Here is a 21,284-nt window from a genome sequence, read left to right as displayed (position 1 = left end):
TGACCACGGAAAGATTGTCTTCGGACAAAACGCTGGCTCTATGGCTTGAAGAGCGGGATGAGCGCCGCCCCCTAGAGTCGGACGCGACTGGACAAAAATTGTCAAGGGGAACCTTTACCTTTACCTTCTTAATATATGACACTTTATACATTCAGAATGGAAGAACCAGAAAGTCTGTATTAAAATCTCCAAATTTTCCCTTTTTTGGATCCAGGGGAGGCTACATGTAATCTAATCACTGATGGAAAATACTGAATAACATAAGGCAGCTTGTGAAATGTTCTGTTGTTGGTTAAGAGAATCAATGTAAATTATGACAAAAGCACCCTTCAATATATAAATATATAACATTGTATGGCAGGGGTCTCCAACCCCTGGTCCGTGGCCCAGTGCCGGTCCGTGGGCTTGCCGGAACTGGGCTGCAGACATGGCTCTCCACCTGCCGCCAGCACGTGCAGTGGGCGTGTTGCATTTGCAGGTGGGCGAGCGCAACACGCCCCTCCACGAGTGCGACACACCCACCTGTGAGTGCGGGGGTGCGCCCACCCCGCCCCCAAAGGTTGGGGACCACTGTTGTATAGGACTTGTGAGCCAGGTGATACTTAAATTTTGAAAGATACCATATATTCATTTTTCAACTGTTTCAACCTATTATATCTTACAAGAAAAAAAACTGTAACAGAGTGGCAATTTTAGAAATCTCAGCACGAATCAAACTGCTGTTTTGCACTTGTTTCATGTAGAATTTTCCTTATACACTAACTTATTCACGAAAAGTATGGGAGATTCAAATGTCTGCATTGAATTACTGTACAATAAATGTGGTCAGGATGATTAGGTTAATTTGAAATGATCCATTTGCCTTTCATGAAATCTCCAAAACTTATTTGGAAAAATCTCTATGGCTTCTGGCACCCAGATGGACACCTTGGAGCAGGTGGGAAGGGTTCTGATACTCCCTGGAGGATATCCATTTTACCATGTTAGGCCTTCATTTCGCTGCTCAGAGGTCCCAGCCCAGCAGTATTGTCATACGACCTTGATGTGCCATCTGATTTAGCTGAGCCCAAGATGCATTGCATTTGACTCTTGTTACTTTGGGGTTTGTTAAAATTTTATCAAGCACTTTAATATTTTCAATTTACATTGTCCAGTATTGTTCCCATTAAACATGCAGCAACATATGCCCAAGTTATATGCAGAATTTAACTAGACTCTTTTCTTCATTTAGGCTGCACTAAACATCTTAAAATTGCTGTCTGAGTTGGACCAACAAAGTACAGAGATGCCAAGAACAGGAAATGGACCAATGTCTGTGTGAGTGAAATATTTTACCACTTATTGATAAAAGCACCTCTAGCTTCATGACATTCAGACTGTTTCACAAAATAACAGTTTGTTATTAGGCTCATATGTATTTATATAGGGAATTAGAAAAACCAAGGCTTCCTATCTTGATATTGGTGGAAAATAGGTTTGTAGTCCACATTGCCAGGACTCTTTTTGAGAGATTTACAAGCAGCTCTCCTGTCATTCATATATCGGAAATTATGAATGTGTTGCTATAAATAGAACATCATTCTAATCATCCCATTCTCGGGAAATGCTTTGCTTTGTTTCCTTAGCACAGCAGGCTTCCCTTGCCAGAACTGTCTTTAATTGCATTGCTTGATAGCATACTAAAAGCAAATTGATAAATACAACATCAGGAGTTTGCTCTTTCAAAGGAACAGGAGTTTGGAACAGCCAAGAAAAACCTGAATAATCCATAGCTTTCTTCTGAAAAAAATCTTTTTTTTTTTTTTTTAGATGTGTGAAGCAAGAAATGGAAAGTGATCCTCTCCTCAAACCGGCTAGCTCAAACACTTTGGGACAAACACTGGACACCACTGCCTAAAAAGGCTTGACTGGACCCAAACCTGAAAGCACCAGAGAAAATCAAATGCTTCCTAATTAATGTAACCTAACTGTTTTAGAGCGCTACAGTTGTCAGAACCCACTGTAGTGTCTAAATCATAACCGTTGCTTTTCAAACAGTGATAAAATTTTTAGTTTCATTGCATTGTTTTGAATGACACTATAAATTTTTCATTTCAAAAAGTTTCTTAATTGTACCTAGAATTATAGCACAGTTTAGAAACTTTGTTGTCTGACACACTTACCTATGAACTAACTTGGAAAGATCATATCCATGTATGTGTTCAATCTTTTTGTTTTTACTGAAATTGTAAAAATTTCACTGGAAACAAATTGTGTGCCTACCAAGTCAGTCAGGCAAACGTAGCCTGATGATCAAACGGTTGAATAAATAATTATACATTTTAAGAATTTTAAACTTTATTTGATCACTTCGATTCTAGAATATTTTTGAGGAATGGGAGGAGGGTGGGGAACCTGAATGCAGCAGAAGTTTAAATGGATGCTAATCTTTGTTTTTAAAAAAATGTGTGTGTGTGTCTGTATATAAAGGCACACAAACTCATTACAATACAGGATATGATCTCAATGTAGTGCATATAAAACTGCAGATTGATTTTCCTTGAGTGCTTTATACTGTTTAATTACATCTCCATGTAGGGCTGAAAAAAATTACCTATGTTTATATATAAACTGTGTTGCTTTTGATGTTGTGTTTATTGCACACAGTGATGTGTGCAATAAAGTTTTTGCATATGGTCCAGGTAAAGCACGATAGCCTTGCAAGTTAAGTACTGCTTCAGTTCATTGTTTACGCTGGAATTTTTTCTCCCCATGGAATGTAAGTAAAATAGTGAGTGTCCAATAAATATTAAATCCTAAAAATATGATGTTTTTATTTTTAAATGGCAATATCACAAGAGATTTTTAAAACTCATGTGTGCTAATTTTAGCAAAAAGACATAATATATCAGATTATGGTTCACTGCAGAAAATTCTCTGTATTAGGATGGGCAACATAACAGCTTAGCAGCTACATGCCTGTGCTAAAGTAAAAGTGATCCATTAAGAGGCTGGGAAACAACTTCTAGAGAAGAATTGCATGGGACAGAGTCCAGAGTTGGGTGCAGGAAGAACATTGGCGGGTGCTTTGTGGGGAAATCAGCTGATGGGATCTGCTGTCAGTTCAAGTACTCAAATCAAGCCTAGCAACTATATGTTGAATCCTCCTTCCTGTTGTTTAATGGATTTCTGAATTGCTCCTTCACTCAGTGACTATTTATGACTATTTAAAACAAGGCAGTTCCGAAGAAGGCAGATAAAATAATTCCTACGTGGCAGTTCTGAAGAAGGTAGATAAAATAATACCTATTGCTGCTTGTTGTGCCAGCATCCCCCCACCTCCGCCAGTTAAAGTGGCCATCTGGAAAGCAGTCATTATCAGTGGAAGAAATACAGTGCACAATATGTACATCTAATCCATTATACCAGGTCACTTGCAGTGCTGGCATCAATTCAGCTGAATTCAATTATCTCCTTGGTGATAAGAAGCTACAGTCCTCTTTTATGAAGTATACAGTAGGAAAATGGGCAAACCAGCTTTTCGGGAAGAACTGGGCAATGACAGGTATAATACAATGATCAAACATAACACTCCCTAATAAGAATAACATATAATGTAGATAGTAATTTTTCTCACCTATATTATTTTATTGTTATTCTATACGACGTAGCATCACCATTCTAGATTCCTAGAAGTCTCGTAATATGTATAGATGCTGAAAGGAATTTCCCACCATACTTTTGGACCGGCAAGGCTCTCAAAGATGCATCGCAGGCAAACCCGTTCAAGCAAAATCAGAAAAGGCCTATATGTGTACCGCATCCTGCCAACTTGGATTTTATCCAGCTGTTCTTTTTTCTTGGGTTAGAACTAGAATTTTTTTAGATGTTTTGCTCCACATGTTCTGTAAAAAGGTAACATTAGCATCTTCTTGCTGCTGAATGATGATAGGTTGCTTTTTGTGGAATACACTTGTCCAGTCCTAGGAAGTTTTGAATGAGAACTTGAACATCCCATGGCAGGAGGCTAAACAAGGAGGAAGAGCATTTTTTTAAAAAAAGCACCATATTATTTAACTTTATACAATAATTAGGATTGGGACTTTCATTTAAAGATAGAAAAATGCAATTATGTTCTTCCTTTTGCTTTCAGATTATTTCATAGATTCCCAAAAGAGAACTACTTAAATATGAAGGATTTATTTAACCAAAAAGGGATACATAACAGTCTTATATTCTTTTGAATTGCACTGTTTTGTTAAACTTTTCATTTACCCCTTGTCTATAAAAATTGCCAGGGAAATTCCTCAGCCAGTATCATTGCAAGGGCTGCTGTCAACAACCAATCAGAATGTTTGGAGGGGGAGCAGGAATTTTGAAGCTGAAAAGGGGCCTGGATTGGTTGGAACACAGTGAGGAAGAGAGTTACTCTTTCTATGCAAGACTGCTGTCTGCTAGGAATATGCATGGTGAAAAAACTGGGAAGCCTAGGGAGGAGCAGAGGAATTGCCTTTTATTCCTCTAACTCTTTTTCTCTTTTACCTTGCTTGTTGCCTGTGTAAGAGTCTGCAAAGATTTTCTGTTCCAGCATTTGTAAAACTGTAAAAAAAAGTTATCTTAAGGACCATTTTGGACAAATGCCTAAAGGAAAACAAGTGGGAAAACAGAACAAAAGAACCCAAAATAGCCAGGCTTTTTTTGTGTTTTACTGCTGGATAGTTCAGTGGTTTAGTATCAAGCTGTGCAGCCAGACGTTGGGAGCTCACTTTCCCCTGTGCCTCCTTGACAGGCTGGACGTGGATGATCCTTTCCAGCTCTGCAGTTCTAAGGTCTGAGATTATTGTTAACAAAAGGGGAAGTACATAAAAATGAAAAAGCCCACCCACCCCAAAAAAAACCCAAAACAAATCAAACACAAGAGTTTTCACCATGCACATGCCTAGTAGTAGCATCAGGAAAAGGGGCATTCACAAAGCCTGGAAAAGAAATTTTGAATGACAGATTTCCCCAGCCTGCATCACTGGAGAACTCTTGAGTGCTGTCATTGAAAATAAAACTTCCATGCTCTGATCAATACACCTTTTGCTTAAAGCATGAATGGTCTGTCTACAGCCCTGTTTCCATCCCACCTCAAAATGTCACTCCTCTCTGTTTCATAATGGCTTATTGGATCTTCATGTTGTTGCTGTTCCAGAGCTAGCAATGGAGGCTGTCACCATGGCAAGAGGCCAGTCAAGCCTAGGTGGGCTCCTATCAAAGAGGTTTACCTTGTCTGTCTGTTGAAAGTACACCTGAAAAGTTAATTCTCATTAAAAAGATAAATGTGGATCCTTTCTATTAGAAGTCACTGTAGATTTCAACCTATCAACCTGCTTTAAGAAAGGCTTCATTTCTGTTACATATATGTACTAGTTTATCTTCACCTTTTTCATGCAGGTTCTCCCTGCCAAAGGTTTTATTGGAGGACAGGAAGGGGAGGAAAAAAGAACCACACATACACAGCTATCTGAACTTACTTTTTTGAAATGGCTACAAAATATATCACTCTGGGTATACAAATCATGTGCTGATTACGAAGTATTCCTTGCACTGCTGTTTTCACAAAATGGTCTGGCTTTAGAGGAGAAAGTAGGCCTTCCAATTCTTGTCTAGAATCAAAAATAATGTGTTGAGGGGGAAATGAAGTAGTATATAACTTATTTTCCACAGCAAACAAATACACACAGAAGACCCTATTTTTGCAGCCCTTCCTAGCATTTTCCTTTGCCAACTCAGTCACAGTGGTAAAAACTGATATATTTTTACATCAAATAAATACTGTATTATGTTAGATCAGGCTGGGCAATCACTACAGGTTTTGAGGCCACACACACCCATCCCTGAGACCTTAAATGGCCACATTCATTACCACAACCCACCTCCCCATGAAAACGTTTTGCCTTGCAAAATTTTACAACTAAAAATGCCCCACTGTGCCCTTGAGTGACCAAATTTTTGAAAATTAAAAATATTTGGTGCTGGGGGACCCTGAAAACAAAGAGGGCACAAGGGAACTTATAAGCCAAATACTGTAATATTTCCAAAAAATTGTTTTAAATGTGTGTGTGGGATACTTGGAGGTGCATGTTGACCATCCCGTGCTAGAGAGAGATATAGTATGTACTGATGTAAGGTAATTTCCTAGAGGAATCAAATGAGCAACTGCATATGGGCATTTTTCTTGCTGCCATGGGGTGACTTTCATTGCAGTAAGAGGCAAAGCCATAGACCATTGATTAAAGATGCCATAACCTTTCCGTATTTCACTCTTTCATCTTAATGAACCACTGTCTTCAATCACAATGTTCCACCTTAACACTTTGCAGCAATTTCTACAGATGAGCTAGACACTGAATAATTGCACAAGTGTACGAACTGCTGAACCAGAATAGAATTGTTAGGAAGAAGTCTAAATATGGAGCTCCTGATTCTGTTCTGTACAAGGTGAGTTCAGGATATCACGATAGCTAGAAATAGCACTCTCCTTTGAAACATTAAGCAGCTGAGGATCAGTGATCAACAGAAGCAGTTCAAGTTAAATGAGTGGACATTTCTCTGTTTACTTCTCTTTTTGTTCTGTCTTCTTCAAGAGGCAAAGCCATTTTGAAGTCTACTTATGTGACTTCATGCTGTCTACATGGTGACATGCTGTCACCATGCCCTCGCCCCAACATTTGTGCAGAGCGGAATTTGAGGATGTGCTGTTCTTCTAACAGAGGCAGCACCCTTGTTGAAAAAGCCTGACAAGATTCCACTTAGTGGGCCAGCTCTTTAAGTCCAGGACCAAACTGGCAGATCTGTATAGAGTGGGACCTAACCCATAGGAGCAAGGTGTTGGTTGTTACCTGATCCCACAGCCATGAAACATGCCAGTGTCAATGAAGTAAGGACACACAAGAGTGGTCTTCACACTGTCAATCCTCTTGACTTTCAGTTCATGACTAAGAGCTTCATGGAATCCTACAACAGCAAACTGGCTAGCACAGTAATCCTGAGAAAACATGAAGCAGTTTATCATGAATAAGCATTATGTTCCTGCCTTCAACAAACAACTTCAAATGTTTAATTTCACTGAGGGCAATGTTTCCCTGAATTTAAGCCAAAGAAGGAGGAGACTTGTGGTGGTAGTAGAAGACTCTCTACTGACGGGGATGGAGGCAGCCCCTTGCAGACCTCACAGGATGTCTTGGGAGGTGTGTTGCCTCCCTGAAACAAATATCCAGAACATGACAGAAAGCTTGCCAATGATCATCAGGTTCACAGACTCTTTCCTTCTGATCCATATGGGAAGAAATGATACTACTACATATACCCTTGAAGGCTACTTGCAAGGGACTTATAAGGTTAGAAGTTGTAGGACTTCAGGGCTAAAGTGACTTTTTAATCATTCCATCCTGTTGAAGGTCACCGCTCAGGAAGAAAGACAAGAACACTGGTGGTTGTGCAGGAGATGTAGGAAACATTTGACTCATGATCTGCTCCCGTCGCTTTGTCCCAGCTCCTCGCCAACCTAGCAGTTTGAAAGCATGCAAATGCGAGTAGATAAATAGGTACCGCCTCGGTGGGAACGTAAAACGGCATTCCCTAGTCACGCTGGCCACGTGGCAACGGAAACTGTCTTCGGACAAGCACTGGCTCTACGGCTTGAAAACGGGATGAGTGCTGCCCTCTAGAGTCGGACACAACTGGACTAAAAACGTCAAGGGGAACCTTTACCTTTACCTGCTTCCATGAAGAAGGACCTCTGCACCTCACAGGGCCTGGGATGAACACCTGTTAGAAGCCTTGCTAAGCTGGTCAAGGGGAGCTAACAGAGTTACCTTAATTTTCTCACCAAGTGCAATCTTCCAGTTACATAGTCATGCATCCTAATCTACATAGCCTTATCCTGGGTTCTCTTTCTTGGTAACAATACAATATGATGTTTTTTTAGAAGCGTCTTTGTATAAGCCTAGATAAACATTCCAAGGTTGGTTGTCATGAGCATAGACCCAACCTTGGAAAACTCAGGTGTTCTTGGACTGTAGCTCCCAGAAGCCTTTACCACCAGCTGTGCTGGTCAGGATTTCTAGGAGTTACAGACCAAGAACACTTGGGTTACCAAAATTGGGAACCATTGGCATAGACCGCAGTCTCTCCCACTGAAACCTTAGATTGATTTGGAGTGAATAGATGGAGACCTTTGTAACAAAAGGACTGCTTCAGAAAGGTTAGTTATCTTATTGCAAAGATCTCCTGGGCAAAATCCAGCTGAGCTAAACTGTGCACATAAGCATGGCTATTGGAGGCCGTCCATCTCATGAGTCGTGATGCAACTGGGTGTAAATCCTGATTTCTCAAAGGGTGTGAAACCAGTCACATGGAAGATGGCCTGAAAGACAGAGGGAAATGATTGCACAATTGCCATTATGTGACCCCATAGGTGAATAGGATTCTGACCTTAACAAACTGTATAATTCAGCAGAACTTGGGCACACAAGTGAAATTATTTTCCAACCCCATCCATACACTATAAAGAGGATACTACATAGGAAAGTAATGCAACTAACACACTGGAATAAACCATTACTTGAAATTAGTTCCTTTTCCCAATATATAAGCTATTATAATTACATTATGTGATAACTGTAACATAACAAGAAACCATACCAATACTTCAAATGCTGGCTTATTCTGTTATTTTATGTCCTGTTGTGGCTTTTGAGGTGACAAGATGACCATAAATGAAGTGTGTTTTGTATCACTTCTTTTACAGTATGAAAAAGTAACTATTTTAGTTACCTGTGAGACAGAGGAAACTAAAGAGTTACTTTATGGCCTGAATCCTATCAGTGTTCACATAAGGGTTTGCAAAACTTGCTGCAGCTAATTGACAAAGTGTCTGGGTGCTTTTTGGTCACATGCTGAGTCACACACCCAAATGTGCAACCAAGATGCACCCAGCACTTCATCTATTAGGCACAGTTAATTGTGGCAAGTTATGCCAACTTTAGCTGAACACCAGTAGAATTCTGTTCATTGTAACTATAATAACAAGCAACTATTTTTTAGGTGTTTCACTAAACCAGTTAGAAAAGTCACTTTTAAAAGTAAATGCATCTCCATTACTCATCAGTGTTTGGAAAGTGCCTTGTTTATTCGTGTTACTCATTACTTGTTAATTACTTTTCATTCTCTTTTGCAGGAGGCAGACTGACTTAGAATTTTGTAATTGAATAGCGTAACTCTTGAAAAACTCCTGTCATAATGTCTGTAAAAATTCCATAACATGCAATTTAGAAATCTACTCACTTTGAAAGTCGCCCCTAAAAAGCAGACTGTTTCTAATCTGTTGCTTCCCAGCTCTGTACTGTAGCATGTTGGTACTATAATTGTAGCTATTTGTTTTTTAACATTTCTAGGCCCTGTGAATTACTCACCTCCAGATAACCTGTTGCAAAAAGTCCAAGTGATCCAGCAATTGTCACAATGTGCCCGTGTCCTCTCTTAATCATTTGTGGAAGGAAAGCCTTGACAGTCTGCAAAATAAATCAAAATACGTTAGATATTTTATAACAAAAAACAGCAAAGACAATTTTCCAAAGCTGACTCCGCTGCTTTTTGGCCCTGGTGGCGGTGAGATTCTGAGAGCTGTCGTCCCACAAATCAACTTTTCAGAGCTCAATGGTTCTCACAAAGGGTCTTTTCCTCCAGGTGTTCATGATAAATATGAGGATGCCTTGGGACTGTTTGGTCTGGATACAGTGTCAGGGACAGAAGGCAGAAACAGGGAAAATGATGGCTTTGTGATTTGAAGCAGAGCTGTCCTAAGAAGCAAAGAACATTTGATTATCCCTTGGGGTGTCTCAGTGCTCAGCAAGTTGCAAATTTGCCTCCTTTTGTTTTGATGTAAACAACAGACTTGGTCTGCATGGTGATTGTGCAAAAACAGCTCAAGCAATGCATTTCTGGAGGGACAAAGTTTTGCACCTTCTCAATGTTACATTACACCTCTCTTTGTTACAAAGTTCTTTATTATTACACTCGTATTGCAAGTTGAAGGCGATAGAAGAGGAAGACCAAATATGAAAAAAAAATGACTTGATAAAGAAAGCCATGGCCTCAAGTTTGCTGAGCAAGGCTGTTAATTCTATTAGAGGGTCACCCTGTGTTGATGGTGACTTGACAGCATATAACAAATTGCGGGTGCCAAGACATGATAGTTTGACATACCGCCTCTGACACCTAGGAATGCCCAAGGTGACAACCCCGCTTTTTAGATATATTATGTAGCAATTAAGTCAAACGGTAGTTCTCAGTACTTGGCCCTTCCAAAAGTTTGGACTTCAACTCCTCAAATCCCTTATCATTGGCCACATTGGCTGGGGCTTTTGGGAGTTGAAGTACAAAATATCTGCCAAAGATGAGGAGCCAAGAACAGAAGAGACATTGTATGACAAAAGAGAACATTGGGGAACCATTGGTCAGATATACTTTGATTTCGATTCCTGCACTGAGCAGGGGGTTGGATTTGATGGCCTTATAGGCCCCTTCCAACTCCATCATTCTATGACTCATTGACTTCTAGAAAATTGAAATCAAATTCTGCTGTAAGAACTTCCATTCTCTTCCCTGGCATCTAACAATGGCAGTAAGAGAGCCGGGTACAATCTGCATATTGACAGTCCTCTCACCCATATCTCTGAATTATCTCTCCCAGCAGCTTCACAAGGATGTTAAAATATCATGAGTGAAAAGGTAGACCATCTTGCTTTCATCCATATATTTCCCAGTGTACTCTCTGGTCCTGCAGTCATGAGAAACCTAATGCCTATTTAAAGTTCCCTTGGAAAGGTTTAATTTTAATGGTACATATGACAAGGATAAAGAGTGTAACAAGATTAGTTCTCATTTTAATGCTCTTAAAATTGCCCTCCATTTGATTGTCTTTTCATCTCTTCAGGGTCGCAAGGTAGGATTAATGAGAGCCAGCCCATGTTTTGCAAGACCTGGTTGATAAGCGGCTTTCCAGCATTAGCTGCCGCAAAAGGTTCCATTCACACTGGAGGAGGAACATTAATCTGAAGCAGAACCTAATTGGACAGTTCCAGGATGCAGCATTTTGTACAACTCCTTTGTGTACTCAAGCTTTATGAATAACTCTGCTAAGCTGTCTGGGCAAAGCAAGGAGAAACCATTTGTAAAGGTTACTTCAATTAATTATTTCAAACAAATGTTGTAAGAGAGAGCCAAAAACACAAGGGAAGGGTACTTTAAAACAGATTTGCTGTGGAAAGTTCTTTAAAATTGACTGGATGTAGTTGTATTACCCTACGGCCAGTTTGTCTTAATGGTTAGTACAGTATATGGAAGATCTGGGTTCAGTCCCCCTTGGCTATGAAGCTCACCAGGCAACTTGGGAAATCTATGTCTGAGTCTCCAGAGGGTGAGAACTCATAAGGTGACCTTCAGCCAATCACTTTGCCTGTGTTCCTGACCTTCCTCACAGGGAGCCATGTATATCACACTGAGCAAACTGGATGGAAAGTAGGGTGGGAATGTAAATAAATAAAGATTTGATGTTGGGTAATAAGAAAGGAACAGTGTTGCTTGGACACAATGATGTTCCATTGAGTCGAGTAGTTCCAAGTACACATATTAATTAGTCTAGGGATGAAGCTGCTGGTCTTTGTTTTAAAGCTCTCAAAACTCCTAGGACACAAGGATCTAAACTAGAATTGCACAGAGAGCAAACTTCTAGATTTTTAGACTGCACCTTCCATAACCCTTTATTAGCTGCTAGTGCTGATGGGGTACCCAGTGTGGTAAAGCAGACGGAGTTATGGATTAGGAGTCTGGAGACCAGGGTTTGATTCCCTGCTGAGCCATAGAAACTGCTAAAAACCACCCCTCAAATACACCACTAATCTTGAAAGCCTCACTGAGGTCACTATAAGTCAATTCCAACTTGACGACACATAACAAGACCAACGGTGCTGATGGCGGCTGCAGCTCAGAGCTATCTGGAAGATCACAGTTGCTATCCTGATCTAAAGAATCAGCTGCAGGACCCTCTCCACCAAGGTAGTAAGAGTGGAACAACTTTCAAAGGGAAACTTGCTTGGTCTCTTTACTTCTCACCTATCAGTGGGCACATGAGACTCAGTTCCTCCTTTGCCCACAAGTATCTGTATGATGCTGGTACTGAAGATGGCGTGTGGTTGCTGCTCTTTTAAATTACCATAAATGGACTTTAAGACGTTATTTTAAGATTAACTTTTTAAAAGTATATTTGAAAATACAGTTTTGTGCCTGCTTGGGAATAATAAATCCAACTGAATTCAAGACTTACTTCTGAATAACAATAGCAACAGCAACAGATATACATAGATTTTTGGCATTATTCAGGTGTATATTTTTCTTGTACCCTCAACCCTGAGTGCTCACTGGAAGGACAGATCCTGAAGCTGAAGCTTCAATACTTTGGCCATCTCATGAGAAGAGACGACTTCCTGGAAAAGACCCTGATGCTGGGAAAGTGTGAAGGCAAGAGGAGAAGTGGACGACAGAGGACAAGATGGTTAGACAGTGTCATTGAAGCTACCAACATGAATTTGACGCAACTCCAGGAGGCAGTGGAAGACAGGAGGGCCTGGCGTGCTCTGGTCCATGGGGTCACGAAGAATCGAACACGATTTAATGACTAAACAATAACAAATATCAGTCATAATTATTTGTTGTTTTGCATGTTTTGATAGAAGAGTGATGTTACAGCATCACAATAAGTATAGAGAGTATAAAAATGAAAATGATAACATATTGTTACACCATAATCTGTTGCAAGTACCGACCCTATCTTCCCAACCACAATCATTCACAGAGCTTTTTTTTTAAATTACTTACACTGATGTATCACCTATTCTGCCAGGAGGCCAAGGTAGGATTCACAGGTTTCTTCCTCCCCGTAAAAACCCTGTGAGGCAGGCCAGGCAGAGTGACAGGTTCATGATTGTCTGGAGAGCTTCACAGTCCTACGGGGACTTGAAAATGGATCTCCCAGATCCCATTCCAGTCCTCCTACTCTACACCCTATGGCCTTCCATCTATACATTCCAAAAATTCTCTGCCAAAGGAGTTAATTCCAGCTGAATATTTTCTAAGCCGGTTCTGCTTACTTCTTTCAACAGTGCAAACAGCTGCTTTTTCTCTCAAACCATTTTACCTCACTAACTCCAGTAGGGCCAGAATGCTGGTATTCCAGGTGGTAGCACAGTTTATGATTAAGCCAGCCCTGCATGCCTGAAATTGGCTATTTGATTTGCAGGTTCCAAATTCAACTTTCTGTTCACTGGGAACATAAAGCCAGCAATGAGTGTGGCACAGAGTGGTACTTACCCAAAAGTGAGCGTGACAATTGGTCCTCATAGTTCTTTCCAGCTGTTCATCAGGGCACTGTAAGATGGATTTTCCACTTACAATGCCAGCATTGTTGACCAAAATGGAGACATGACCCACCTCCCTTCTCACACAATCAGCAGCACCATAGACCACTTCTTTCCGGCTCACATCACAGGTGTAAGTGTAAGCCTTGGCTCCCAGCTTGCGCACCTCCTGAGCTGTGCTTTCATTGCCCTCGGCATCTACATCCCACAAGACGAGTATAGCTCCCCGTCGGGCAAATTCCAGTGCAAAAAGCCGACCAATTCCATTTGCACTAGCAGCGCCTGTGATCAAGCAGATGTTGTTTCTGACCAGTTTTTCTCTGGGCTTCTTCACCCACTGAATCAAGGCATGGAGGATGTGTCCAAATACTTGAACAGTGAGTATAAAAAAGTCTACAACTACGGCCATCATCTCAGGTCTTTGGGAAGACTATCATAACCATTGCAAGCTTTATAGTTAACTGGAAAGTGCCCAGGAAAAGCAAACCAAGAGGGAAGTCTATCCTTCTGAGTAAAATGAGATGTAAGAGATTACAGCAAGTGCTACCAATAAGCAGGTAGAATCTGGGCAACAATGGAGCTGTTACTTAGTAATTCTCCAGCTATTGGCTGGTATGTATTACTGCAATAATTCTGTTTCATGAAAAGAAACAGAGGTTATTGCAGTAGCCAGAATACTACACTTGGTAGTGTCTACATCTGTCCAGCATTTGTAAGGCTGTGCACAACTTGAAATAACTTGTTGGTTAGAGGCTACATTAATCAATTTGGTATTACAGCCTCTTTTTGTAGCCTTAAGTAAATGGCAGTCTTTGTCGAACATCTCCCTAACTGCAGCCAGATTGCATTCTGAGAGAACTTTCCTCTATCTTTGCTTCATCACCCTCAATTCCTCCATAAACAATGCTGAGGATCAAGCTCTGCACCCTAGAGAGGGTATCTTGATTATGCCCACTGCCTTGGTCTCCTCTGAGTACAAGTGGTGACCTCTACTTCAACTGGAGCACCAGCCACATCACCTAGAAAACCTCCAAGGACATTCTGGAAACCATTTGGATCCATCAGATTTTGGAGATAGACCATTCTAAAACATCCATCCACCTCACAGAGGGACACAGTTGTACAAAGTATAAAGCTTTGTAATGACAAACTATGACAAGGTAGAAGGCTCAAGGTTTACCACCTTCAGATCATCTTCCCTCTGCCAACGTGAACACCATGCTCAACATGTGTCCTGCCACATGACATGTTGGGACAGGCCCATGGATGGCATGGAGTCCATGAACTCCCAAGGTCATCCCAGCAACATGTGTCTTTTGCATGGATGTTTTGAGTCCCCCAGAAATAAAAGTCTGGGGCACCTCAACAGTGCACCAGAAAGTATGCCCATCAAACCTGATAAGGGAGAGTGCTGGGTCATGGGGTATACAGTACATTAATGTGATTCACACTCTGTCCCACTGGATCAACATTATTAATTATGTATGTATGTATGTATGTATGTATGTATGTATGTATGTATGTATGTATGTATGTATGTATGTATGTATGTATGTATGTATGTATGTATTTATTTATTTATTTATTTATTTATTTATTTATTTGATATGTACCCCATCTATCTGGACCACTGGACCATGGGACAAATGCATTGGAGCCTGGGCTCATATCAGCAGAGAGCCTGGTGACATTAACAGATTTCCTATAGACAATGGCAACACCCCCTCCCTGCCCCTCTGAGCAACTAAAATGGTGGAAGGAATTATCTTGGGGGTGGTGCATAGCTAGGAAAGGGTAACACCATTCCCAAGCCCAACCAGGCTGCAGTTATACAAACCAGGTCAGCCTTCTCATTTACCATAAGACAAAAAAAATCAGTTCAGATTTATTTGGGACTGGAGTGGTGATCAACAATAGCTTGAGCAGATCAGATCTTTAGCAGAAACCATGAAATGCCCTCCCAACTGTACATTGTTTTGATGGTGCGACTGGAGCATGGGCTATAGGGTTGGCAAGGGCTAAGACCCTACTGACGATTTCAGTTCGCCTAAGAGACCAGCGGCGCCCTGGCAGTCAACGTGTTCTCATCAAGGAAGTGCCGGTGAAAGGGGGGCGTTCGCTAAGGAACACAGCCAGCCCCTCATTAATGACGGGCAGCGGGTCTCCGGGCCGTAACAGAATTTCCATTAGAGCCAGAAAGATTCTGGCCACCGCTTCCATTATGTACTGCGCGCCAAGTGCCCAAATATACTGTAGTTGCACTGGTTCTTAACCTTGGGTTACTCATGTGTTTTTGGACTGCAACTCCCAGAAGCCTTCACAACCAGCTGTGCTGGCTGGGGTTTCTGGGAGTTGCAGTTCAAAAACACCTGAGTAACAAAGGTTAAGAACCACTGTACTGCCAGAAAACCCTACACAGGCTCGAACCGCAAGCGCATGGCAGCGACGCGTGAACGAAACCGCACCGTCACGTGACCATGAAAGACTCAGATTCCCAAAATGCCTTGAGACGAGCCTGCGCAGTAGCGCGCAGTGGGGCTATATAAGGACGCGAAAGGCAACCACGAGTCCTTTTCCCGTGCGTCCTCGGAAGGGGTGAGTACGGAGTGCATGGCAGGATGGTTAGCCGTCCGCGGTCTTCCCTTCCCCCCCCCACGGGGTGGGAGCAGCCTTAGCCAAAGCATTAGCTAAAGCCAGTAGCAATAGTATGAAGGACAAGTAGAGCAATGGAAGGGGTGCAGGGAGGGAGGGAGCCCCTTCCCCCCCCCGTCTTTTCCGCTCCTGAACCTTCATGCGACCAACGTGGGGTTTGCGCACCCTCCTTTTCTCCCTTGCGGAGGAAGAAACCGAGCAGATATCCTCGGATTAGGAAGGCTTGGGGGTGAATCCTCGGGATCCTCGTCCTGGTGGAAGGGCGGGTGGTGTAAAAAGGCCGGGCTCGCTTTGTCGAGAGCTCCAGCGGGAACCCCGCTGGCCGATCCGCCCAAGCGCTGGTGCTCTCCTGCCGCCTCTTTCGCTTGGACCTTTTTCCACGGGTGCACGTGATGACTTTCTTCCTTTTTTCCCCATCAGAGCGGACGTGGTGATCTCCTTTTGCTGTTCAGCCAGAAATGGTCTGATGCACCAGGTTGTACAGGGCGAGGAGAGGGGCCTTTGCCGCGGTGGGTCGCCTGGCCTCGGAGAGAGAGAGAGAGAGGGAAAGTAGACCTTGACTCATAATAACACGTGTCCTTTCTTCCCTCTCTATGCAGGTCGGTTCTGCCACGTGTGTACAATGAAGACCGGGGGCAAAACTACTCGGCCTGAAAGCGATGGGGTCACCTGAAATGCATAGAGGTGTTAAAAGCTTCAGGGAAATATTTTTAAAAAGTGAGTTTCTGACTTTATGTTTATTTTTAATTGGAAAATCAATACTGTAGGACTTCCATATCTGCAGGGGATCGGTTCTAAGCCCTCCCCTCATGCCGGAAAATGCAGATTATAGTGAACGCTATACTTAGCATGGTCTCAGGCTAGTTCTGGTAACTTCATATTTAGAAACATATATTTCTAGAAATTTTCTTTTAATATTTTTGATGTTTTCAGACTGGGAAAGTGAATCAGCAGATACTGATCCTATACATAGACGGGTCCTATTGAATTTAAAAGATACAATAGGTTGAACTTACAGTATTTTTGTAATCTGTTTAGTTATATATAATGTTTTAAGCAGTAATAGGTGGTGTATTAATAGAAATGAAGCCCACTGCTGGTTTTTCTTTTATGAGCAGTTCAGTTCCATAATCTTCCATAGATTTATGGGGTTTTTCCTCAGGGTCATCATTGTATTGGGCATATTATTGGAGAGAGAATTCTCTTTATGATTGCAAAAGGTGATGATTTGATGCACACACATTTGTGGCACTTATTTTCATTTGGGTGTGAGTAGCCATGTCACAGGTGGCTTTCAAGGACCAGATCAAGCACTATTTAAAAGGACTTTAGGACTTTTGAGTCTGTGAAAGTGGGTTATAATTTAAGGAACCTCGTCCTGAAATAAACCTGTTCAGTCTTTAAGGTGCCATGATTCTTTTGTTGTGCAAGGATAAGCAACATTCTGGGCAAGATTTGGTCTTTCTCTCTTGATTTATGTACATTTATGCCATACTATTGATCTGCTATAGAAGTTGTTGCAAAAGTGTTAAGTTCAAGTTCCATGTGAATTTTTTTAAAGTACTCATGCACATGTCAGACTGCACCTTTAAAATAACTATATATAGTAATTATGGCAGCATTACCCAACTTGGTACCCTTTGGAGGTATGGGAATAGAGGTTCCGTCATCCACAGCTACCATAGCCATTCAGGTTTTTTTAGGCAGGGATTCTGTTAAGCACCAGCAGAGTGTAACACTGTGCTAGCACATTAACCTGGCAAGTAGAGAGCTCTGCTACAAGTAAACTTAGGTTATGCTTGTGCCGAGAGATCATGAATGCCCCTTTCAAAAGTGCTGTAAAATTCAAGCTGCTTGTGTTGCATCCATTGTGTGAGTGGATAGCATTTGTAGTGCATACGTATTGTGCTTGATACTGTTCATAGAAGATAAAGCTGTTTTGTCTTAATGTTTAAAGAAAAAACTATTACAAAAGATACTAATCTAGATGACATAAGAATACATTGTATATTAAATATGTGGGCCTGAAACTTCCTGTTTGTGTCTAAGCACCTGTGGGCACCTTTGTAGTTACGTCTGCAGCTGCCTTGTGTGCGGTGGGTGCCATTTCTTCTCTAGTTTGTCTATAAAGCTGATGTGAATGATGACTAAATCTTTTTTCCCCATCAGATCGACACTGTTGATTTTGCTATTTTAGCCAGTTCTTGTCTGATACATCAGCATACTGTATGTGTTTTTCCATCTCTGTGACTGTCCTGGGAACAAATTACAGAGCTTCTTGGTTTTTTTTTTCTCTTCAGGCTCATAGGGAAGAAACGGGACCATGAAGGACTGGTGAGAGCAAGACGATTGGATTAGGAAAACGGGACCATTTCTTCAAAATGTTTCCAAGAAGCCTGGATGTAAAGGATTCTTTTGGCTCATTCTGGTAATTTAGAATAGTCTCATTGTCCTACCCTCTTTTTTTTTCTTTTGTACTAAGGACTATCATGTCAAAACTGACTAGCAACCCTTTTTTCTTTTTTGCTATGCCATCTTGGTAATCCTCTCTTTAAATTAATTGTTTTAAATTGAAATTGTAATTGTAATTTATGATTTTATATATTTGTATACTGTCCTGTTTGATTTTGTAATCCGCCCCGAGTAGACATGGTCTAGAGGGGCGGGGTAAAAATCAAATAAATAAATTAAATAAATAATAGGGATTTCAATACAAGTGAAAGTGTCACCCTACCCATATGAGTTGCCATGGCCAAGTAGGAATTTGAACCCAGGCATTCTGAGTCTAGTTTCACTATCCAGCACCTTGTACTGAGGGGGGGGGTGTCTTTTAATTAATGGGCAAGTGATAGCAAAAGGTCTAGTGACAACTTAAAGCATAATTGGTTTTATTTGGCATACATTTCATGTTATCAGTTATTCTTTGATGTTAGTAACTGTGGTTATAAGATGACAGCCCCCTTCCTGTATTACCTGCCTATACGGATAATACATCTTACTTGTTAACATTTAAAATATATATATTTTGGCCACTAGAGGGCACTAATGTTTTGGGAGGAAAAAATCATTTTTGTAGGGGAAAATGTGAGTAGGGCTTGTTGAAGTAGGTGGAGTCCATCAATATCTAAGGACAGGACTGTGGCTCCTGGACCTCTGAGGTTGCCTGTCCCTGATCTGGGGGTTCTTGTCGGATCTAGTACAAAAATAAAAAGTAACATGTGCAATAAGTATCTGCAGGCTTTGATTATTTGCCATTGCCTCTTTCTCCCTCCCATGCTGCAATATGGGAATTTTGCTGTCCAGCCTTGGAGCAGTTTGAGGATTAGATGATGTGTAGGGGGAGTACTGTGTGTTCAAATGCTTAAGCATAATTGATAATCTGTTTGGAGTTAGAATATTGAACTGTAAAAGCTGTGAGAATGGGTCAATAGTGTCTACTTTGAGATGACTGAAAAAACACAGGCAGAGACCTTGTTTTCCAGTGCAGTGATAAACCTGTATCTCAGTTTTATCCCCACACTTTCCATGACTGGGTGCTTCCCACTAGAAACAGTTTAAAAGAGTGCTCAGGAGAGATTCCTAAAATGCCTTATTCCCAAAAGGCATTACCCCCTTTTTTTAATATGCAGAGGAAAGAATAATAAAGAAGTTTCAGTCATGTGAAGTTCATAATTGTATTCTGAAAGTTTGCACAAGATTTCCTTGGAAACTAGGCTGTAGTGAATTGGACCTGGTTTGGAGAAACAGATTTTCGTTCAGATCACCACACATCCATTATAGTTCAGATTGCCACACATGATGTTCAGCCAACTTCAGAGTGTGATGGTTAATAATCATATGGTGTGGAAATTCAGTTTAAGTTCAGTGGGATTTATTTCCTGAAGTGTGTGTATAACAGCAAGCTCTGAAGTTAGTTTACACCAGGAGTGGGAATTCTCCAGATATTGCTGGACTCAGTTTCCCAGTGTTCCCTCATCATTGGCCTTGAGGGCTAAGATTTTTGGGAACTGGAGTTCTCAGTGAGGAATTTGCAGCTCATCCAGTTTCTGGTACCTTGATATGACTTTCTGTACTGTATATGTTTTTCTTTATAGAGGGCTTTGAAAGTAGATCACAAAAGCCTTTTGCCATTAGGAGTGGAAAAGCTGGCTGATCCTTGCCACCACGGTTGCTTGCATGCGCTCTTAAGGTAAGATGAAATACTGTAGTTGATTAGACTAGTGGGGTAGGATGTAGCAAAAGCACGTTATTTCAGTGGTACATGATGACTTTATCTTTTTTCCCCATCATATCGGCAGTGCTGATCAAACATGCATTCTAGCCAGAAAGTCTGATTCCACTGATGGTTCCAATCTCCAAATTCTATCTTTCATCTTGAGGTTTTGGAATTATTATCACCAGATTATTGTTCCTTCTCTGAGTGTAAATGTTATGGTGTGAGAAGTTGCATACAGCTTTCCTTGGACTTGAGAACCTTTTCAATTTTGGTGGTAGTTTTAAATAATAGAGCTCCTTACTGTTGTTTTGGGAGCCTGTTCTGGCATTGCACATAACTGTTTTTATATTTCTTATGCAGCTTTTGTGATACCTAGATAACCTGGAGGAAATCATAGATCAGTGGTCCCCAACCCACTAGCTGTGCTGGACTGGATTTTTGACAGTTGTAGTCCATTAACATCTGGGCACCCAAGGTTGGGGGAAGCCACTCTTGATAGGTAGAGGTAACTCAATCTACCAGCAGTGTTTTTTCTTGTGAAAAGCAAAATCATTCTCGGTATGTATGTGCCGCAGTAAATAGAGGACTAAGTTTCATTGGTTTCTTTTAACAGGTTCGAGGATTCTGGGGTGCTGTTTGATGGTTGGTCTGAAATACAAGGTGTCCAAAAGAACAACTACATTATTTTGTTTAAAAAACCCGCAATGCCTAATAAGTTCTCTATTTGCATCCTAATAAAAAATCGATGTAGCAACACGACCTGAATTTTTTTTTCATCAGTTTGCAAAACGAACTACTATTCGGCTTTGTTTATGGGGCTGGTTCCTTCAGAGGTTACCATATTGTAGGGACAGGATAGCTGAAGAGGGGCTCTAGCTTGATGTGAAAGTGTTTTTTTTTTTTTTTTTAGCTTACATAATATTTCAGGGTGATCACATTTCCAGTGAAAAGGATATTGAGCAGCGGTATTGCAAAGA

General features: G+C 41.1%; 2 protein-coding genes, 1 long non-coding RNA gene and 3 other non-coding genes across 35 annotated transcripts in view; 5 read left to right on the top strand and 1 right to left on the bottom strand.

Annotated features, from left to right (window-relative positions):
* Positions 1–2,802, top strand: part of STAU1 (staufen double-stranded RNA binding protein 1) — a 44,865-nt gene extending 42,063 nt beyond the window's left edge. For all 27 annotated transcript variants that reach the window (XM_078392659.1, XM_020779478.3, XM_078392655.1 and 24 more), the window contains 2 exons: positions 1,232–1,317; positions 1,810–2,802. In XM_078392659.1, the coding sequence (XP_078248785.1) occupies positions 1,232–1,317; positions 1,810–1,897 (174 nt within the window). In that variant the 3' untranslated portion in view covers positions 1,898–2,802. The remainder of the gene's footprint in view (positions 1–1,231; positions 1,318–1,809) is intronic.
* Positions 2,803–3,237: 435 nt separating this feature from the next.
* LOC110071826 (retinol dehydrogenase 10) lies at positions 3,238–14,535 on the bottom strand. 3 transcript variants are annotated; one of them, XM_072996873.2, is made up of 6 exons: positions 13,393–14,535; positions 9,438–9,536; positions 6,864–7,009; positions 5,496–5,627; positions 4,522–4,578; positions 3,238–4,006 (listed from the first exon to the last, which is right to left on the bottom strand). In XM_072996873.2, the coding sequence occupies exons 1-6, from the start codon at positions 13,849–13,851 to the stop codon at positions 3,901–3,903; spliced, it is 999 nt and encodes a 332-aa protein (XP_072852974.1). In that variant the 5' UTR covers positions 13,852–14,535; the 3' UTR covers positions 3,238–3,900. The 3 variants fall into 3 exon arrangements, with proteins under 3 accessions (XP_072852974.1, XP_072852975.1, XP_020635210.2); XM_072996874.2 differs by having other exon boundaries at positions 13,564–14,318; XM_020779551.3 differs by lacking the exon at positions 4,522–4,578.
* A 1,415-nt stretch (positions 14,536–15,950) lies between these two features.
* LOC110071792 (uncharacterized) lies at positions 15,951–21,063 on the top strand. 2 transcript variants are annotated; one of them, XR_002299280.3, is made up of 5 exons: positions 15,951–16,034; positions 16,691–16,808; positions 18,392–18,519; positions 20,186–20,280; positions 20,921–21,063. It is a non-coding gene; the product is annotated as an uncharacterized LOC110071792 (long non-coding RNA). The 2 variants fall into 2 exon arrangements; XR_012086150.2 differs by lacking the exon at positions 15,951–16,034 and adding an exon at positions 16,579–16,600.
* Positions 16,471–16,567, top strand: LOC140707242 (small nucleolar SNORD12/SNORD106). The gene has a single exon (XR_012087162.2). It is a non-coding gene; the product is annotated as a small nucleolar SNORD12/SNORD106 (small nucleolar RNA).
* LOC140707240 (small nucleolar SNORD12/SNORD106) lies at positions 18,222–18,312 on the top strand. The gene has a single exon (XR_012087160.2). It is a non-coding gene; the product is annotated as a small nucleolar SNORD12/SNORD106 (small nucleolar RNA).
* LOC140707241 (small nucleolar SNORD12/SNORD106) lies at positions 20,343–20,434 on the top strand. The gene has a single exon (XR_012087161.2). It is a non-coding gene; the product is annotated as a small nucleolar SNORD12/SNORD106 (small nucleolar RNA).
* Positions 21,064–21,284: the final 221 nt, after the last annotated feature.

The sequence above is a fragment of the Pogona vitticeps genome, chromosome 4 (genome assembly GCF_051106095.1).
Source record: "Pogona vitticeps strain Pit_001003342236 chromosome 4, PviZW2.1, whole genome shotgun sequence".
NCBI classification, from domain to species: Eukaryota; Metazoa; Chordata; class Lepidosauria; order Squamata; family Agamidae; genus Pogona; species Pogona vitticeps.
The sequence above is the reverse complement of the archived record's forward strand: the minus strand, read 5'-3'. Positions and strand labels throughout refer to the sequence as shown.

Coding starts and splice junctions, on each gene's coding strand:
- LOC110071826 (XM_072996873.2), bottom strand. CDS start 13,851: ATGATGGCCGTAGTTGTAGACTTTTTTATACTCACTGTTCAAGTATTT. Junction 9,537..13,392: donor ATTGTCACGCTCACTTTTGG/GTAAGTACCACT, acceptor TTTATTTTGCAG/ACTGTCAAGGCTTTCCTTCC. Junction 4,579..5,495: donor TTTGTAGCCATTTCAAAAAA/GTAAGTTCAGAT, acceptor TTTTTTTTACAG/TTTTACAAATGCTGGAACAG.